Source organism: Eutrigla gurnardus (assembly GCF_963514095.1).
Source record: "Eutrigla gurnardus genome assembly, chromosome: 9".
Lineage (NCBI taxonomy): Eukaryota > Metazoa > Chordata > Actinopteri > Perciformes > Triglidae > Eutrigla > Eutrigla gurnardus.
Window position 1 is genome coordinate 9,762,192 of NC_139923.1, and position 21,010 is coordinate 9,783,201.

Consider the following 21,010-nt stretch of genomic DNA (forward strand, 5'->3'; position numbering starts at 1 on the left):
CAGTGGCGGCGTCGCCGTGGCGGTTAATGGTTCCCACCTCGGTTAGCTGCCGATTATTCGTGAAGCCGTCAGAACTCTTAGCTGACACAAAACGCTCGCCAAAGTGGACGCCACGCAAGGAACATCACTGGGAGTGACTCATGGAGTCCGCTGATCCCAGAGCAGCTGCAGATCAGGCTTCATAAACACCAAGAACACCATGATTCACCTGCTGAAACCATAGTAACGGTTACGTTACTGTAGTTTCAGACTGACAATGTTGCTCCACCAGCACAGACAACAGGATGAGAACACACATTGACTAGTTGATTGTTAAGGATGTGGTTGTCATGGTGACAACATAAGTCAGTGGGGCCGTAAAGTGATGTCACAGCTTAGGCTGGCTGGTTTAGCATAGCCAGTGATGGCCCACTAGAACAGTCCCAAGTGTCCAAGTCCAGGTCTCATGAAGACTGGATCCTCTGCAAGTTGACAGACTTATTCATCTTTCATGTTTCGAATGTTTTAATATTTGTTTTAAACAAACGCATCCAGACTGATTTTCCTGCAGCAATAAAGTCCATTAGTCGACTGAACTTTTGTTCTTAACCTGTCTGTTATTTTCTTGTTTTTTATTTGATCGCTTTAATCTGCCTGTTTTTACTCAAGTGGCATAAATAAAGTTAATTATTTTTGTTTGTTCAGATGAGGGATCCACATCGGTGCTCTAGTCTGAGACTCTTGATGTGTGTCTATGTGAAGAAGAATCTGATGCACAATACTTATTATTTGAAGAAACGTAGAATATTATGAGATTTTTAACTAACGAAGCGTTTGTGAGCCAGAGCAGCCGACGGTAACGAGGCTTCGGGGTCGGAGACGGAAGAAAACAGAGAAATAAAAGCAGCAGAAGAGGCGGAGGGCGTCCCGGCCCGAGCAGACCCGGTTCATTTCCAGTCCTTTCAGGCCTTCCTGTTAATGGCCCCTCCAAAAGAAAAGCCTAACACTCTCCATTCTGCCTTCATGGGGGGGGAACATGTCGGGATGGGAAGTTTCTGAGCGTGACACATGGCGCCACAAAAGACTGAAGAATGCCGACGCCGTCTCCACGCCTGCGATGCCCGCGGCCTCGCACCCGAGACGAACATTAGTGATTGCTTTTTTATCAACGCTGCCATTTTGTTTTTGTGTGGATGTGGAAGAAGCCCGCGAGGACTCTCAGACATTTGTGTCCCCCCCCCCCCCCTCTCTCCTTTCTTTGTCACAAAAAAAAGACAGCAAAAGTGAAATCTCCACAATCAACTTCCAATCGACGTGCCCCTTTTTCTCCCCGCCGCTGCCCTGTGGCGCCGCTGGCCCGCTTTCCCTCCATACGATCCGATGTAGGTCATTTTACATTCGTTACCTCCGAAACACAGGATTGTCCTTTAATGTAATTTAGAGAAAAGACGGCGAGTGAAGGAGGCGACTCTAAAGAAAACGAGACAAAGAGATATAGATTAGTGCTGATAATAAGATAGGGGGGGGGGGAGGGGGAATATTGATTGGGGGACAGACAGCGGAGGAGTGATGTTGATCCGTGTCAAGTCCAACTTTCAGCTATTATCTGCAGCGGGGGAGGTTAACGGGGGGAGGGTGCGCGTGTGAAAGAAAATATGGATGGGTGACACTGCTGCTGGCACAGATGGCCGCACGTTTCTCTACTTTGTATTTTTTAAATTGTTTCTCATCGGTGTTTGAAGGCTGAATCTGAGTGGCGGACCCTGCCACCAACGAGGAGAGGGTTCCTTACAGAGAAGTAATTACAGGATTGAGATGCACTGAATGGCTGTCTTCAAGAAATACAGACTATAACCCGTCACAAAACGGGTTAAATTTCATGTAATGTTGCATATATGTCACAGGCTTTTATTGTGAAAGGTAAAAAATAAGCATATTTTCCCAAATGAATGAATAAATGCAAAGTACTTTGTAAGCTTTATGTGTTGATGCTCACTTTTAATATATTATTAGATATTCGAGATTCGATCAAGCAGCTCTCTCCTCAGCACAATGCATGCTGGGATATAATGCCCCATGTGTGACCATCACTACTTGACAGATGAATTGTGGGTAAAATCATTCTCACTAAACATTCAGACAGTGTCCACCACTAAACAGTGAGAAGTGAGGGATTTGGAACACAGAGTCTGACCCGTCAACGTGCATTGTGGGTAATATAGACACCACTTTTTGACAAGGAAGATGAATGCATGACAAAAATGTGTCTATCTATCGAAGTGCTGTGCTAAATCGCCTTTTTTTTTTTTACTAAAGTGTAAAATATTTACGTCTACATCTCAGCATCATATTTACAATGTGTGTGTGTGTGTGTGTGTGTGTGTGTTGAGGGTGGGGGGTAGGTTTCTGCGCTCGATCTCTCCATATCCATCTTGTCTGGGCTCCATTGGTATTGTCACGGCAACAGTCACATCCATGTGACATGCGGCTCTGAGAGGCGGCGGCGGCCGCTGATGGCGGGTTATTGATGCAGACGAAGAGGAGGAGAGCGTTTTAGTTTCAGGTGCACCGGGCTGAGAGATGTGACTTGATCTTTCTGTCAGAGCGTGGCAGTGGCGGCGAGGATGATGTCAGGGCGAGCAGAGACGAAGATGCAGACAGACAGACCCATCAGGCTCCATCCGGCTCAGTGAGGCTTATCACGGCGCCGAGCAGAAACAAACTCCGCTAAAAGTTTGAGGGAAGTGCACAAACGCGTCCTGCAGCTGCTCTGATGTGTTCGAGGCCGCCGCTGAAAACCTGGGAGGTTAAAACAAGCCGACAGTCTCTCGTCGGGATTGTCCTTGTGGCCAAACGAACCACCTGCTTCTCCAAAAACACTGCCGACAGGCGTACACATCCCGGAAAAAACGCCACACGCCAGTCTGGACCCTCAACGGCCGCGTACAGAGGACGGTGGAAGTGGATTTCAGGTTAAAGGTCACATCCACACCGCCTCTTGTCATCAGCTGGTTTCCACTCGTTTGGACTTTGTTTCAACGTCCGCTTTAAATCGCGTTAACGTGAAGCGGCGACAGGCATCTCCTGGGGTTTCTTTAGCAAAATCAAACGCGTTTGTTGGCTGAGAAGCCGAAGTGAAAAAAAGCCGAGAAGCACAAATATTACCAAAGTCAGGAGCTTAAACCTGATCCTGATCTTGATCTTGATAGAGTCCTGGTTCTGTTTTCTGGGACGCTAAACTGTTCTTTGCACACGTTTCAGTTTTAACGATCAACTCTGTCTCTCATGGAGCTTCCTGTTCTTCCTGCTTCACTTCTGGCAGTTAAATGTGTTTGTTGATGACTAGGCAATAATGAGACGCGATGACATCATCAAACAACAATTATGAAGATGTTTAAATCTAGTTTAATTAGAGCCCGATATTATCGGCCGATATTATATATTTTTTAAAAATAAAATAAAAACGGACGAAACACCCTTATAGAACTTAACAGAATTTGTCTCCAGTCTTGTTCGAAGTTATATTTATGAAGCTTACCAAGTCTTTTAATACTGGTAACTTTGTGTTTGGTTGTTGTTGTTATTGTTTTTGTTCAAAGGACTTTAAGTTTTATATCTTAAGTTTGTATTTTTATACATTTTATTTATCAGAATTTTTATATATTTTTGATGTTCCTCTGTTCCGTTGTGACAATAAAATAAACAAGTTTATTTTTAAACTGCATTATCATATTATTTTAGTGAAGACTCATAAATAACTACAAATAATTAATGTCAGGGAAATCTGTTAATGTTTTGTTACGCTTTTCTGAAATAAAAAAGATAAAAAAATATTGGCCGGAATATCGGATATATATCGGATCAACAAACATTTGTATCGGTATCGGCCTTCAAAAACTTTATCGGTTGGGGTCTAAGTTTAATCTTTACTCTGTCTCACACACACACACACCCACACACACACACACACACACACACACACACACACACACACACACACACACACAGACACACACACACACACACAGCGGGACTCGGTCCGTCTCTGACCTTCCTGACGATCGCACAAGAAATGACACACAAAGTTAGCGTTTTTTTAAGACATGTTTGATGACATCATCATTAATGAGCTCACAGTCAGATGATGCTGCTTTCTTTACATCACATCTGTGTTTCTCTTTCACCTATTCAAGAATAAGTCTAATAACAAATAGCTGAAGAGAGCGTACATCCAGTAGATTCACTGGGCTGATCTATCCAGACATTAAATTGAAACTGTAACACACTTAAAATATTGCGTAGCATCTTTCTGTTCTTCATCTGTCGGCCTGTAAAATAGCGCTGAAATGAAGGTCATGACTTTGGAGCTTCATGGTGGGATTTCAGGGCCTGAAGTTAATATTTTTGTAGTTTACATTTTTTTAATCATTATTATCATCATATCATTATTCCCAGAATTTGTTTTATGCACAAACAAATCAGCTTCGTTGCCTGTCAAACGTTAACTGGTGTGTAAACAGATGTTATTGTCCTTTTGTATGTTGGGTTGTTAATTCTCTTTTTGTCGTGCAATAAAAGCAATAAAAAAAAATCACTGTCAGCAAAAAAACAACAAACAACATCTATTTCTTCGTAATTTTTTCATCCAATCATCTTTTTTTCATATGACACGTGCTAACGTTAGCTAGTAGCAAACAGTTTCGACCAATAATATCATGACCAATCAATCGATCTTTTAGTGACAGGGCACTGTAGGCGGAGCCACGGTTGCTGCGTATCGCAATACAGTTGCTGGTTAAACGTGGCGGTTTTGGATTTAAATCTGGAGGGACAATAAAGGAACTTCTGTCTCACTGCGAGATAAACTGCACTGACTGTTTATAAGTTCATGTCGTCCACGGCAACGACACGAAAGTTCCTTCTGTGATTACAATCAGCTGTCGGTGTGACAATGTGGTGAGACGTCAGCTGGCAAACAAGACAGAGGATCCATTCAGCAGCGTGACAACATGACAGTCGGAGGCCAGAATGTGAGTCGACTTACACGTGTACACACACACACACACACACACACACACACACACACACACACACACACACACACACACACACACACACACACACACACACACACACACACACACACACACACACACACGTCAATAACCTAATAACCACCTATACGAGACAAAGCTGAACACAATGTGGAACGTTAGACGCACAAAGATGGAACGTCTCGCTGTCATTGTCTCGTTATCGCCAGACCTTCGACTTGCAGTGACTTCTGAATTCAAGACGGGAGAAGTATGGTTTTATTAATGTTAAATAACAATGTGTGTGTGTGTGTGTGTGTGTTTACACGTGCTGTTATTTAACCTCCACGTTTCATATATTTTTAACCCCCTGCAGGGTGAGGGGAGAAAGCAAGAACAACTTCCTGTCAAACCCAACACATACATACACACACACACACACACACACACACACACACACACACACACACACACACACACAGGGCGTCACTTAACACCCAGTTAAGAGCTGTTTCAGGGACACTTTCTGTTTCCTCCTGTAAACAGCGTGTCAGCACCTCTCGCCATTAACGCTTCAATCGAGTCCATTAAATGTTAACAGTGGCGGCGAGAAATTGCACAAGCACTGCAGTCGTAATCACCTGCGCACACACACACACGATGAATGAAATGATTTGCAGGCGACAGAGAGGAAGAAGAGACGACGCAAAGAGGAAATACGAGTTCGGCAGAGAGAACGAGCAAACGAAAGACAAGATGATGAATGAAGGAAATACGATTTTTCTTTTCTAATAAAGATGAAAACTTAAAAGAAAATGTTCAAATGTTTGACCGGTAGGAGAAACATCTTAAAGAAAATTAGTGGAAGAATGAAAGCGGGAAGTGAAGAAAGACAGAAGAATAAAGATGTGTATAAAAGAAGAAGAAATATGTGAATAATAATTATAATACAAATGTAACATGAGGATGGGTAGATGTAAGGAATAGACAAAGGAAGTAAAGAAAGGAGGGATGAACAAAAGGAAAATGAGTCCTGTTCTTCCCTCAGACCTGCAACCAACCAGAATGCTGCAAACTCTCCAGGATTCAGAAGAAGAGAGCAAAACAAGAAAGACAGGAGTTATGAAGTAGAAGGAGAGGAGGAAAGAAGTGGGGAAAAATTGTAAAATTAAAGAAAGAGGTGATTGTTCAAATCATTTTTCATCGCTGAGTTTAAGATGAAAATTACAACCACATGAAGCTCCGCCCACCGAGTGGAGGCTTGGACACACAAATAAAAATATTAATACACGATGAAATACTAAATACACAAACAAACGTGATCTCTGAGGTTTTACAGACTCACATTTCTTCAGGTGACGACAAACATCCAAACTAACGTCGCCGCGTTCACCTCCCTTAATGCACGCAGGAGAACCCTGTTGTCATGGAAACCCTCCTCCATATTTCAATTCTTGGATTCGCGAAGTGATATCGTTCTTAAAATTGGGGAATTGTTTTATTTTATCATATTATCAATCTACCTTTTCTTTGTTTATTTTTGTTGCTGTTTTGTTTGTCCTTTCTCATTGTTCGGGGAGTGGTAAGCTTAGTTTATAGTTTTATATATTTTTGACGTTGTGACGTTATGTACGGACTACGGAGGCATCTTTTACATTTTTTTATTTCAATTAAATGAAATTAAAAACTAAATGTTGCTTCGTTCGGTCTCTAGCTGAGTTATTTCCTTCTTCTGCTTCGTTCTCCTTGATTACTACAAATCACAGAAAATATTGGACTTTTTGTTTCACCACATTTAAGTTTACGTTGTATATTCAGTAATTACTTGCAAGTGAAAGGGGAGAAATGAAGCACCGTTCCAGATTGAACTGCTCATATAACAAGGTTAAAATGAGCTGCTCTCCAACCAGCTGCAACAATGAAACAATAGTTAAACATTGTAATTTTCTTTTTGATATCAGCTCATTCTGATGTTCTGAAATTGTTTCTGTGTGCTTTTGTTTTTCTCCTAAACCTTATTCAGCCAGTTTATTCTGCAGGTTAAATAAACATTTTAACCTGATTTAACATTAATAACAGAACCACCATGTGGATCAGGACCACTGTGTGGACCGGGATCAGGACCACCGTGTGGACCGGGATCAGGACCACTGTGTGGACCAGGATCAGGACCACCGTGTGGACCAGGATCAGGACCACCGTGTGGACCAGCATCAGGACCACCATGTGGAATTCTGCACTTTTTTCACTGATCAAACTTTAAAGTCACAGTGAATGTTTTATTCTACCGGTTTCATGTGTTTGATTATAAAGAAAGAAGAACCAGAACTTACTGATTGGGGACGCTTGTTTCTGGAGTCCTCCTCTACAGTTTTTGGTCTTGTTCTGCAGCGGTGGGACCGGTTTGTAGGACTGCCCTGTGGCCCGGTACATGGCCTGGACCCACAGACTCCGGTCCGGCTCGTCATCACAGGCAAACATCACCAGGTCGCCCTCCTTCACCGCGTTGAAGAAGACCCGGCCTCCCTGCAGGCCTGAGAAGGGGAGGAGGTGGAGGAGGAAGGGTGGGAGGAGGTGGAGGAGGAAGAGCCTCAACATAATCAACATAATGATCAATCAGCAGTAACAAATGTTATTAAGTCACATCTTTCATATATTTATTAATTTTAAATAATAGTTTTTGTTACAGGTGTAAAAGGAGTAACAGGTGTTGCAGGTGTGAAGCGGCTCGGCTACCTGGCTGAGGGTCGCAGTAGTCCACCGTGTAGCCCTCCAACTGCATCAGCTCCTGAGGCTCCGCCTTCTTCTCTCTGTAGCTGCACATGGCGAATGTGTACTGACTCACCTGCAGGACACACACACACACACACACATACACACACACACACACACACACACACACACACACACACACACACACACGCACACACACGCATACACACACACATTTAGGTATTTTTGGGGATTCAGTTTCCTGATCTGAACGGATGCTCAAAGATGTTGTCTGCTGGACGGATTGTAAAGCTCAAGAGGCAAATATGTGATTTGGAGTAGTGACGGATATTAGAGGATTTCCATTCATAATATTAACCTTTTAAACATGTTTTCACTTCACATTGATCGCCGACTCTCTTCTAAACTTCATGACATTAAATAAGGTGAAACTACATTTTTGAGACGGACGGTTTGATCTGATGCATCTTAAATACGTCAAACTGTTAAATCTGATCCATTAAAACAGCTGCTGTGAATTTAGCTTCTCTGACCCGAAGACCCAATCAATCACTGATCAATACTTATCAGTTTCTTACCTGAACCAGAACAAAGTATCTCCTTTTCCAGCGTTTCCAGACTCTCTGTCCCACAGCGTACACGTACCTGCAACACGTCACTGTGTCATTAATAAACAGAGATTATATATATATCATATTATATTATATTAAACGCACAAAAGTTGGTAAATAAGGATCAAGGAGATTGATAGATTGATAATAAAAATTACCGTATTGTTTTGCGTGATCATGAAGGCAACACGACTGAAGGAATTTAAAGTCGAGATTAAATAAAAAAATGCCCTTTTTACCTTTTAGATCACAAAGCTGCTCATGTTGCACACATTTAACAATATATACTAAAAAAATGAATTAAAAAAACCTTCCATAGAATGTATGAAAGGCACCCACAGGTGCCTGAAGTTGTGGGTGGCTCCCTCCTGTTAGCCTGTTAGCCTATTAGCCACTTATGCTGAACTTTAAGACTCAAATAATTTAAATGGGTGAATTTCATCGTCGACATGACGTCAGAGACCAAAACCCTTTTTTGTACAAACGGGTTTATTTCTGCCATTTTAACACGGTGACGCCACTCGTGGCCGTTTGTGGAACTGCAGTTCTGGAGCTAATTATTCACACATTCACACTCCGAAGGCAATTCGGGGTCCAGTGCCTTCCTCCGACACTTCGGCATGTGGACCCGAGGAGCCGGGATTCGAACCGGCGATCGGAGCACGACTCGTTCTACCTCTGAGCCACGGCTGCCCCGGCTGTCGTAAGTGTAAACCACTCAAATACGTCCCAAAATGCCGTTTCCCCGGGATTTTAACTTGTGGGTGTAAATGTAATTAATAACTCCACGGCTCCAGATTTCCTTGTGACGCTTTGAAGACGCTGAAGGTTCATTGTGACTGTCAGGAGGATTCTATCAGGAGTCCGCTCATCCATCAATGTGTGATATTAAACCACGTTAAGTCGGGAAAGAGGAAGTAATGAGTCTGGAGCGCGGTGAGGTGGCGGCGAGGTGGCGGCACAGACGGCTGCTCGCTGAGCGAGTCTGCAGCAGAATGACGACGATGACCGGCGTGGCCCCTCAATCAACGGCTTCTCGCGGGGCCTCCGAAGCGTGGGACGCCGGCAAGTGCAAGTGAGGAAAATCAATCGATGGCGTGACCTCTTCCTTCAGCCCGCTGCCCCCCCTCGAAGAAAAAGCTTCCAGTCAAGGCCGCGGCGAGTCTGCACCGAGGATCGGGGCCACGCCGCTCGGCCCCGGGTTAACATGTGGCAGCGCTCGCTGGCCCCTCGTCGAGATGGTCCGGGTCCTCCTGCTGGGTTTCATCCTTTCAGCCGGACCCAGACCACAGAGATGGACCCCAAAGGGTTCACTGCGGGCCTTTAACAGGCTTCACCGTCCATCGTTAACCGTCATTCAGCCGGATATTCACACGCTTTTATAAATGTGACGAGACAGCGGACTCGTTTTATTAAAACACAGACAGAATTAGTTAATTCATGTGAAAAAGAAGCTTAGGCCTTTGAAAGGTTTTGGTGATAAGAAATAAACATATTCCAGAGCAAATATCAGTAAATTTCCGGCAAGGAGAATTGCATTCCCAGAAATGTTCATTGTTTTATTTGTATTGTCTTAAATTGATTTCCACCAAACCTAGTTCCCCTTCTTTCATAAAAAAAAAGTTTTAGAGTGAGTTCTGTGCAGACATCTGCAAATCTGCATTGAATATAAATTCAAGGTTATCATTGAAAAATCTAATTTTGTTGCTTTTCAATAGGCATAAAATGTATACTTTTGCAGACTAAAATGAGGTACAAGGTTTGTTTCACCAGAAGAAATATTCAACTATAAAAATAAAAAAGATGTTTAGATTTAAGATTTCTTTAAGAGCAGGTTTCATACAGATCTTGGTGCCTGTGTGACAGCGAGGTCACGTCCTCGTCTCTTTATTCTGCAGGTTTCCTCTCGTTCATCGAGAATAAAGCTCAGATCTTCTTCATGGACATGTAGTTAAACACACAGACACCCAACTGGGTTCCCACCAGAGGCCTGCTACAAAGCAGGATTTGGGCTTAGTGAGGTAACTTCAGGGCCTGCTACAAAGCAGCAGGCCTCTGGTGGGAACCTGGGTTTTCCGTCCTACCACGCTGGTTCACTTCTTACCAGAGTAGATTGCCATGGTAACTTACATTGCAGAGCTTACCTGCTCCGGAGCAGGTTATGTTCCTGATAAGAGATCAACGTGTAGAAAAGCACCGCCTACTGACCAATCAGCTCTCTTGGAGATCCAGTGGAGCTCAGTACGCGGATCATTTTCTGTCTCAGCTCCTCAAGCCGTATGTTGCCGGGGCGACACATCGGAGTCGAGCACAGTGCCGCAGACTGTATGCATTGCACTGCGTTACTTTGCCACGGGTCGCCTACTTTTATTTATTCTGGGGGTGATGCAGAGAACCAGAGCAAAAACACGGTCTACAATGCAATCCATACGGTGGCACGCGCTCTGACGGAGGTGCTGGCTAATTTATGACAGTCAGCCTACCTACAACTGTGAATTATGTGTTTTTTTTTCTCACAAATTCACCGTTTTACACCGCCGGCATTGCAGCTGAAACAATGAGGCTGATATCGCCATACACCACGTCATAAGAATACATCTAAGCAATACGTTCACTCATTTTTTAAGTTATTTTTGGCCCTTTTTGAGAGAGGATAGCGTGAAAAGGGCTGCCATTCAGTCATCATCATTCTAGTAAAATAATCATTTATACTAAGTAGAACACACATAGGCCTACTTTTACATATACTTTTAGTTATGCTGTTGAAGAATCATTAGTCTCTCTTGGCCGAACCAACATGTTTCCTGTTTGTTCACTTTTTTACCCTGAAAGGAAAACGTCATCTCTCATCCGCCGACATTTAACAGGATCCACGACTAAATGAGACAAACGTGAAAATATTTGTACCAAAACATTTTCTGTTCTTCACCCTTTTCGCTCCCGTTAGCAGATAAATTCCTGCGTCCGCCGGCCTCTTGTTGGAATTCACGTCTCTTCATTTTTAGGATTCTTGAGATGTGTGGAATTTCTTTTTGACCCCGTTTGACTCAAAGACCTTAAAAAACAGCATCAAGGAACGGAGGAGAAACTAAATTAAAACTGCGAGCAGTATCGTGACGGGCCCGAGCTCATATGCGGTCGTGGAGTGCCTGCGGTCACAGGGCAGTGTCGTGGACGCTGCCCTTGGCGCGGCCGGCTCTCCTGGCGCAAGTCGAGACACAAGCGATGGACACCGAAAGGCATCCGTCTGTCACGTGCGGTCGTGGAGTGCCTGCATTCACACGTGCGGCAGCCGCCTACCTGTGCAGCAGCCACCTCCTCGTGGCGTGAGTTTAGACACAAGCGATTGACATTTAAAGCCATCTGTCTGTCACATACACACATGTTCATGCCTTTCTGACATCTCTCCTCCTCCCCCTAGTGTGACCTCTCCTCCTCCTCTCCCTGTGTCCTCCTTGCAAGCTGAGATAAGAGGAATTAGTTATAAAAAAAAATCAGGTGTGGCTTTAACTTGGAAAAAGTGACTAAATCAATGACATTTCCTGTCTCCAGTAGGTGGCGCTCTGACTGTGAGTGAATATCAAAGTGCAGATGTGTTCAGGAAGGAACTCTAATCAAGTGTGCAAAGTTTGGAGCAGATCAGAGAACAAACACTGAAGTTACAATAGTTTGGATGTTAATGACAGAGTTCAGCTGACAGCAGTGTGAGATGCATGTAAAGTGTGCATCTCTCCTCCTCCGCCTGTGTCCTCCTTGCAAGCTGAAATGAGAGGAATTAGTTATAAAAAAAATCAGGTGTGGCTTTAACTTGGAAAAATTCACAAAATCAATGACATTTCCTGTGGCCAGTATGTGGCGCTCTGACTGTGAGTGAATATCAAAGTGCAGATGTGTTCAGGAAGGAACTCTAATCAAGTGTGCAAAGTTTGGAGCAGATCAGAGAACAAACACTGAAGTTACAATAGTTTGGATGTTAATGACAGAGTTCAGCTGACAGCAGTGTGAGATGCATGTAAAGTGTGCATCTCTCCTCCTCCCCCTGTGTCCTCCTTGCAAGCTGAAATGAGAGGAATTAGTTATAAAAAAAATCAGGTGTGGCTTTAACTTGGAAAAATTCACAAAATCAATGACATTTCCTGTGGCCAGTATGTGGCGCTCTGACTGTGAGTGAATATCAAAGTGCAGATGTGTTCAGGAAGGAACTCTAATCAAGTGTGCAAAGTTTGGAGCAGATCAGAGAAGAAACACTGAAGTTATTATGTTTATGGCAGAGTTCAAGTGACAGCTGTGTGAGATGCATGTGGAGATGTGTGCCATCTCTCCTCCTCCCTTTGTGTCCAGGCTGAAATAAGAGGAATTAAAAAAAAGGAATTAAAAGTGGCATGGCTGTTGATCTGGTGTGAGGCAGATTGAGCTGCATGTGAGATTCACAGTTCCCCATGTGTCACTGATAGATCTCTGACTCCATCTGGTGGTCGCTGTGCGCCTGTGTCTCTCCCCTCTATGCTCCCCGAGTGAAGATTGAGTGAAAACCTGGCTGATTTACACACTTGGCTAAAAACATTTTTTTTACCTACTTTATCATGACTTGAGGCGGTGGGTCCAAGAGGCTTTTTTGTACAGCTCCACTTGGGCTATCTAGGAAAAAATATTTCATGCGTGTACGCCCTACCTAGAGGGGGGGCTGTTGCTCAGAAAAAGGGCCTAAAATCAGTCACATTTCCTGTCGCCATTAGGTGGCGCTCTACCTATCAGTTAAAATTGCAGTGCAGTTGTGTTCAGGACGTGATTGTTAACAAGCATGAATATTTTGGAGCAGATCGGAGAAGAAACGGTGAAGTTATAACAGCTTTAATGCCTATGGCGAAAGTTAAAAATAGTAGCGCAGTCAAGGCGTCGTTGTGGCCACGCCCCTAAATATTCTGGACATCTTTGGCATACTTTTTGTCTGTAAGGCCTTTCCAACAACATATCCAATTTTGGTATCGATCGGATCAACGGTATAATCAGTTTTTGATTTAGCGTGACCCCTGTGAAAGGCCAAAAACAGCCAAAAACAGGCATAACTGGCAATATTTGGGATTTTTTGGAAGTGGCAAATATGACTCCATTTAGATGAAACTTGACATACATGTTCTTTCAAGCGATGTCAACATAGGTTTCGAGTTTCGTAATTTTAGGGGCAAAGGTTATAGAGTTATGCTAATTGCATTTTGGTAGCCACACCCTCTAATGTTCATTGGCCGATATCTCCTGATTAAATGCATATTTTCAAAACCTTTTCGGTCCATATCCATAGCTAGGTCTAAAGGGTATGCGTACCGAATTTCGTCCAAATCGGACCAACGGTGTCCGAGAACTGCGCAACGTCCTGTTTTTCATAAAATCCAAGATGGCGGAAAATTTCGGTAGGCGGACTTTGGTACTCCCAGTGGCGTTTTTGTAGAGGAGACTTGTCTGCACATGTGTGCAAAGTTTAATGTCAATCGGACTTACGGTGCGCCGGGGGTGGAGGTTCCAACGCTAGGTGGCGCTAGTGAGCAACTTTTTTGTGAACGACCCCAAATTATCAAATTTTTCGCGAGTCCCTATAGACACTCCAATTTGCGTTAGTTTTTTTTCAGGCGAAGACCCCCAAAACGCAGGTCGAACTTGTGAAAAAATAATAATAAACATTTGAATAACAATAGGGCTTCGCAGCCCGACGTTGTCGGCGCTCGGGCCCTAATAAAAAACAACTTGGGACGACAGCTGATTGTGTCTTTAATAAATCTGGTCTGAACAGATGGAGAAGAGCTGCACTCACTGGCAGATGAACACTGACCCCTTGTGGACAGGTTGACTACTGCACCAACTCTTTCTCCTGTCTTTTGTCTTTCAGTCTGTCTGAGATCAGAGTTAGTGTGGACTATTACGGGAGGGATTAGGAGGACAACACAGGAAATGAAAATGTCTAATTTCTCAGCGTTTCTACTTTGTCCTCAAGCTGCATTTCGACAGCATTTAACTTCTGTACAGTGAAACCGCGTCATCATGTCGGGCGCAGTTAGATAGTTCAACAGATCAGCTGACGACCTTCTTCTCTCCGAGCCGCCGTTTCACACTGATGATGTCATATTATTGGTCGGCACAAGCTGATGGTCATATTTTCTTTTCAAGGAAGAGAAAGATGTTAGATTTTGATATAAAAATACCAAGAATTAACAAATGTTTTGGCATAAATTGTTAAAGAGTTGCACAACATGAAGGAGGCTTTGATCTTACTTTTTAGCATGTTATGACATGATAATAACACTCAAGCTTGGTGGCTCATGTTGACAAATATTGATTTAAGTCTCCTCAGGGGCTAGTTTCTCTATCTCGCTCGCTCTCTCACGCGCCCACACACACACACAGTGTTGCAAATGCATCTGTTGCGAACCTGTTATTTTGTGTCCATGTTGGCGAGATGCTGCTGGATCTGTAGATTTAACCTGTGGTTTCATTAAATTACTTCATCAGATGAATACTTTCATCACTTCAATCTGGAATAAAATAGTTGGCCGACCTAGACAAACTACTGCCGAGTTAAATGAACAGAAGCATCTCCTCAATCTCCTCATCATAGAGGTTTGAAAATTGGGGTTTGCCGCCATCTTGTGGCATAAAGTAAGAACTGCACTACATCCACATGTCTGCCTCAATAAAATGTTAACTTTGTTTTACCACTGGATCATTTCAGGGATTATCTGCTTAACTGCACAAGTGTGAACATTTACTTATTTTAACATGATTTACAGCAAGAAATGCACAAATTATTTCTTTGTCTGAACAATTAAAAACATGTTTTTATGTGTTTAATATGTGTATATATTTTTTGAATTGATCATAATCAACAAATATTACGATATGCAAACATGAATGATGTAAACACACCTTAAAGCACCTGTCAATCAATTGTTGGAGAGAACTGCCATTAGCCGCTGGAGTTATTTTTAGCATTTTTATTAGAAAACTACCGGTCCGGTTCTGCTCCGGTACCGCTCACACCAAGAGTCTGAAGCCCTAAGCCCGACCCAGAATCCAGCTGTGTCCTACAGCCATTAACAGTATGTTCAGTCATAATTCAGATCGATAGTGGGGGGAGATCCGAGTTAAACACTGAGCAATAATGAGTGGACCGGCCTATCGATTAAAGCCTACGTCATGTCCACATTGTGTACCCGTGCATGTGCTCGTACATGAACCATACCGTATTCAAATCCACCTCTTCCAAGCGTGCCGGGGGCTGAGGAAGTGTACCGCTCTTAAGTACAGAACGGAGCGCTCACACTGGCCCAACATTTCAGCATTTGGTTTGAAAAGACAAACGCTAGCAGAGTCAATAAGTACAATTAACCGGTATTTAGCAGGTATTTAACTGGTATTTAGTCGGTATTTAGCCAGTGAAGGTTTAACCTTTAGCAACAGAACCAAACGCTCTAACAAGTTAACGTTATTGAGATGTTTCAGACACAGGAAAAATAACATAAAGTTTTGTTGAACTAACAACTATTTAATGTTCATATGATGTTGAAAATAAACATTGTTGTCTGTTTGGGGGGTCTCTGATTAGCCAACTAGTTCAATAGGAGATTCCATGACATTGTGTGTTCAATGACTGGAAAATTGACTAGACCCTGTAGAGGACTACATCCTGTAGAGGACCAGACCCTGTAGAGTAGAGGTTCTCATCACACAGATTCAAAACTCAAGTGTTCAAGTTATAATAAACGTCTTCGACATGACTATCACACTATCTGTGTGTGTCTCAGCTGCTCTGCTTAGACACTGCTGAGATCTGAACAAAGCACCCGGAATTTAAGGGCAAAATTAAATACTTTTTCAGTCGCAAGAGTGAGAACTACACCCGCCAGAAAACCCGGATGGTGAACCTGGCCACAAGCCCAGAAGGCTTCCTATTTGCTTGCTCAATGGATCACACATGGAAGCCACACACAATCGCACAAGAACTCCTACTTCCAGCGGCGGTTGAAATGTGCTAAATCTGTGTTACGATTATGAGAGGGTCCTTGGAAAATGTTCTCCCCTGTATCGGGTCCCTGGCCCGAAAAAAGTTTGAGAACCTCTGCTGTAGAGGACTAGATCCTGTAGATGACTAGAGTATGTAGACTCACCCGCTGTGCTTCATGTTGGGAGGTTTGTCCATGCGGACCGCCAGCTTGATCTTCAGGTCCGTGTCCTGGCTGTTCTTGGGGACCACCATCCGGTGGAACTCGGCCTGCTTGGGCCCGTTGGTGGTGGGGTTCATGACCACCTGACCAAAGAGAACATTGTCCACATTATTCATCAAGTATTTCATCTTTAATTTCATTTCATCTTTAATGTATTTATTTCAGAGACTCTGGTGTGACTCGGGTCTGTGTGGTCTGGGTGATCTATGTGGTGTTTGAGGTCTGTGTGGAGTGCAGCTGGACTCTCACCCGGCCCAGCTCCTTGTCCTCCAGGGCCAGGACCCCAGTACTCTCGGTAAAAAGCTTCACTTTGACCGAGGGCAGCGGGTGAGTGGTGGTGAAGTCCCCTTGAGTCCCCCACCTAAAAGAGACAAGGACCCTCTTCAGAACTGGACAGAAACGGTGCAGTTTTAGTCATTTATTGATCTGGGTGAAGATCTGTTGGAGGACCAGGAGTCGACCTCTGGTTCTGAAGGTCCTTAAAGCTGCATTCTCTATTCTGGCCACCAGCAGGCGACTCCTCACTCCTCTTTGATTGTATAGAAGTCTATGAGAAAATGACCCTACTTCTCTCTTGATTTATTATCTCAGTAAACATTGTAAACATGAGTTTATGGTCTCAATCTCTAGTTTCAAGTCTTCTTCAATCCAGCATGATGTTCATTTAGAGTCAAACAGACCAGAAAGTAGGGGATGGTTTAGGGGCAGGGCTACCTGCTGATTCACTGGCCACTACCACACTACCAATGCATTTAGTCATTTAAGATGACTTTAACACTTAGCTGTAAAGTTGATCTTGAATTATGAAGCTAACTTTGTTAGCAGCTTCACACCAGAATCCGGATGGATCCAGATCCAGTAAGGTTACTGCTCGGGGTGCCGCTCTGCCAGTTCGATCCCCGGCTCCTCCTAGGTGAGTGCCTGGTGTCCCTGAGCAAGACACTTCACCCCAATTGCTGACGAGCTGGCTGTCGCCCTGCGTGGTTGACTCCGCCGTCGGTGTTTGAATGTGTGAGTGAAGTAAATCACCCCTCACCACCAACACCTGAGCCCCTCAAGGCTGCGTTCTCTACACACTCTACACAAATGACTGCAGCAGCCCATCCCTCATCACCACATAATTCAAATATGCAGACGACACAGCCATAGTAGGCCCACTCAGTGACATCATCATAGCATATCACCAGTCAATCACACAGTTTTCACAGTGGTGCACAGACAACTACCTCCAGCTAAACATTGACAAAACAAAGGAAATGGTCATACACAGATCCAAGACACTCAACTGCACACTCATCAATGGACAACAACAAGTAAACAGCCTAGACAATACACTCAACTTCAATGTCACAAAGTTCAAAGTGCACACCAAAGGCTCTATATTATCCGCAAAATGAAATCACTGTCTGTGGCCCCCACCTCCTCTTACTCCTCTATAAAAGCATCATCCAACCCATCCTAATGTACTGTTCCCCCTGCTTCTTCACCCTGCTCACTGTCACCAGCAAAAACAAGCAGAAGCAAATTAACTTGCCATCACTAGCACATGCAATAGCACAGCCTTAAACAAATCCATGCAGACCTGATATTTCACCCCTACACTGTCTATGTCATGTCTATGCTTATATGTTTTACTGTGGTATGTGTGGGACAAGGGTTGTTATTTGTTACTTGTTATTGTTTTGTTGTTACTGTTATGCTGCCCTGTTAACCCTGATTGGTGTGTGAAAATAATTATCCCCATGGGGACATTAAAGGTGCCATATTATACTGTTTTCCCTCAATTTCACACAGCTGTCAGAGGTTCAACAACACTGTTTTCAATATGAATTGCCCCAAACCCATCCATGGTCCTGACTTTCATCTGTCTAAAATTTGACTGTTTCTGTGTCTGCACCTTTAAATTCTAATGAGCTCCGTCTGTCATCACCTACTTAGAGAGAGACAGGATGCTGCTTACGCTAGCGGCAGCATGCACCAATGTTTACGTGGATGTATCGCTTTGGCTCGCCTATGTGTCTCAGGTAAAGTTGCTGGGTCCCGTATGGTTGGGACAGATCCTTTTACGAGGGTCAGTGTCGAGGCAAAGCCGGCATTGTGCTACTGACCCTCGTTACTGAAGCAGTCCAATGTGAAGTGGTTAGCACACACATACAAGCTAACATGGACCGTAGCCGGTACATTGTCATTAAAAATTAAATGCAACCACCGTCTCTTCTGTTCTTCTGTAGCTGGGACAGAATATAAGCACTTATGTTGATTTGTACAACCGACGTCAGAGCAATCTGCATGTCTAGCTCTGAGTGACCATATTGTGAAATACTTCTATCTCACTGCTGTCTCACCACAGGACACAATGAGCTTCACGTCGGTGATGAACGCCCCCTCTAGGATGTCTCCTATCATCAGAGGAGTTCGGCCTACGCAAATGACTCCTTTCGTTACGTAACGACAGGAGCTGAATCTGAAGAACCTGTAGGAGCGCCGTTTTACCAGTGGGTGGGCTGCAGAGACCATGCAATAATATGGGACCTTTAAAGAACCTAACCAACCAAGACGGCAAGGGCTAACATGCTGAACATGAGGCTTGAAAACCATAGTCCACAAACCAACGTGTGATGTCACCATGACGACATCAACACAGAGGCCTCTGACATCACAGACGCCGTAGTTCACTTCCACCCAGCGGGCTCTGATGTAATAGCATCCCATCAGCTGATATCAACACTCACTTCCTGCTTGTCTTAGCGAGGCTCTAATGACGCCTTAAGCTTGGGATGACAAAGATGCTAACGTTACACGCAGTGAGGGCCACGCTCCCACCAACACATGCCTTGTGTGGAAACTGACATCATAAGTGCTTGCGGTGCACAGACAACAACTGACCCTGAGAAGCAACACGAGCTCTGTGTTCTGTTTGGCCAGTTTCCATGGGAACGCTGAGTGTAAAGGTGCGTTCGCTTCACCTACACATTTTAAATGATTGCAGACATCAGATCTGTAAGAACTGACCTGAGGTCACTGTTTAGACATAACACAATGGCGGTTATCATTAAGGCGTGTTCGCAGGACAAATTTAGAGGTGAATCCTCAGCTGACACCTGCAGCCTCAAGCTTTATATGCCAAATACATACTCATTTTATATATATAAATAAATATAAATATATTGAATGAATGAACGGACTAAGTAATTTTAATTCACCTGGGGGTGTCGCTGTTCTGACCTCGGACCAATGTAGAGCCGGGGTTCTGACCCGAACCCCTGTAGAGCATCAAGGTCACCAGGTGACTGCGGGCTCCTCTAATTGGCTGCATTTGGTGAATTTGTCGGGCGAGAGACTGTCAGGGGAGGGATAGAAATAAAACCGTCTCCACCAGAAGCTGGAGGATGTGAATGGGCAGCCTCATTATTACACAGACCCCCACCGTCCAACCGCCATCAACCGGCATCCACCGCCACCAACCGCCACCAGGAAGTACGCGGGCCTGAGTGATCATTATTCCCCAACAACGACAAGGAAGATAAAACCGAAGATGTCAGCTGTGAACAGGTCTATTTGGTTGTCTTCACTCAGCGTTCCCTCTTGTTTTCCTACAAGTCTCAGCATATTAACATGTTAAACAAACCGCTTTTTATTCAAATGCTGTTGTGCAATGATAAAGCATTATTTATTTTTATTATACAATACACTTGAATGTGTCTCAATGTAAACAAAAATTCTTAGCTTGTAAGCAAAATAAAGAACAAATTTTAAAAGATATGTTGGGACCTCACTAGAAGGACTACACAATGCGGCCTACAGAAGCCTACACATGCGGCCAGGACAACAGGACAAAGGGGGTTAAAAACTACACCGCCATTTTAGTTTCACATCTCACCCAGGTGAGTGCCCCATTGGCTGACCATCTTCAGGGAACCCGGGGGGTCCCCTGGAGCGGCCTGAGCTTTATAAACCGAAGCCGCCTGGAGAACGCTCTCATTCACTCTTACTCCGACTCCTACTCGGGCGTCTCTTCCTACAACCGGCGCAACACCACGTTGCAACGGGAGGCGACCCCCTCCTGCAGCGCACCGCTGCAACAAGAGGAACCAAGCCGGTTCCTGCCTTCCAGCTACCAGACGCTGTCTGAAGTAAGCTGACTAAATCGCCAAGCCGCGATTATATCGCCGCTCGTGGAAGGAGGAAACACCAACTGTTTCCTTTATTTGAGTTTGATCAACGAGAGGAAACCCGCTCCGCTCTCGTCTGGACGAAGCCGACTCAGCACGTCCCCCGCCGACTACCGCCACGAACTACCGCCGTTACGGAACGCCGTCATCGTCTTACGCAACGATACCAGTAAGAGGCTATCAGTCTGGGCAGAGACACAAGTGATAGTGTAGGATATGCTTGTAATTCTTGTTAATGTGTTTTAAGTTCTGATCGCGGACCGCCGAGT

General features: G+C 44.2%; 1 protein-coding gene across 3 annotated transcripts in view; it reads right to left on the reverse strand.

Annotated features, from left to right (window-relative positions):
* cadps2 (Ca++-dependent secretion activator 2) overlaps positions 1-21,010 on the reverse strand; it is a 187,428-nt gene that overhangs the window by 70,895 nt on the left and 95,523 nt on the right. For all 3 annotated transcript variants that reach the window (XM_084018540.1, XM_084018541.1, XM_084018539.1), the window contains exons 7-11: positions 16,819-16,930; positions 16,513-16,652; positions 8,324-8,390; positions 7,749-7,857; positions 7,346-7,546 (exon numbers count right to left, since the gene is read on the reverse strand). In XM_084018540.1, coding sequence (XP_083874666.1) covers positions 7,346-7,546; positions 7,749-7,857; positions 8,324-8,390; positions 16,513-16,652; positions 16,819-16,930 — 629 coding nt within the window. The remainder of the gene's footprint in view (positions 1-7,345; positions 7,547-7,748; positions 7,858-8,323; positions 8,391-16,512; positions 16,653-16,818; positions 16,931-21,010) is intronic.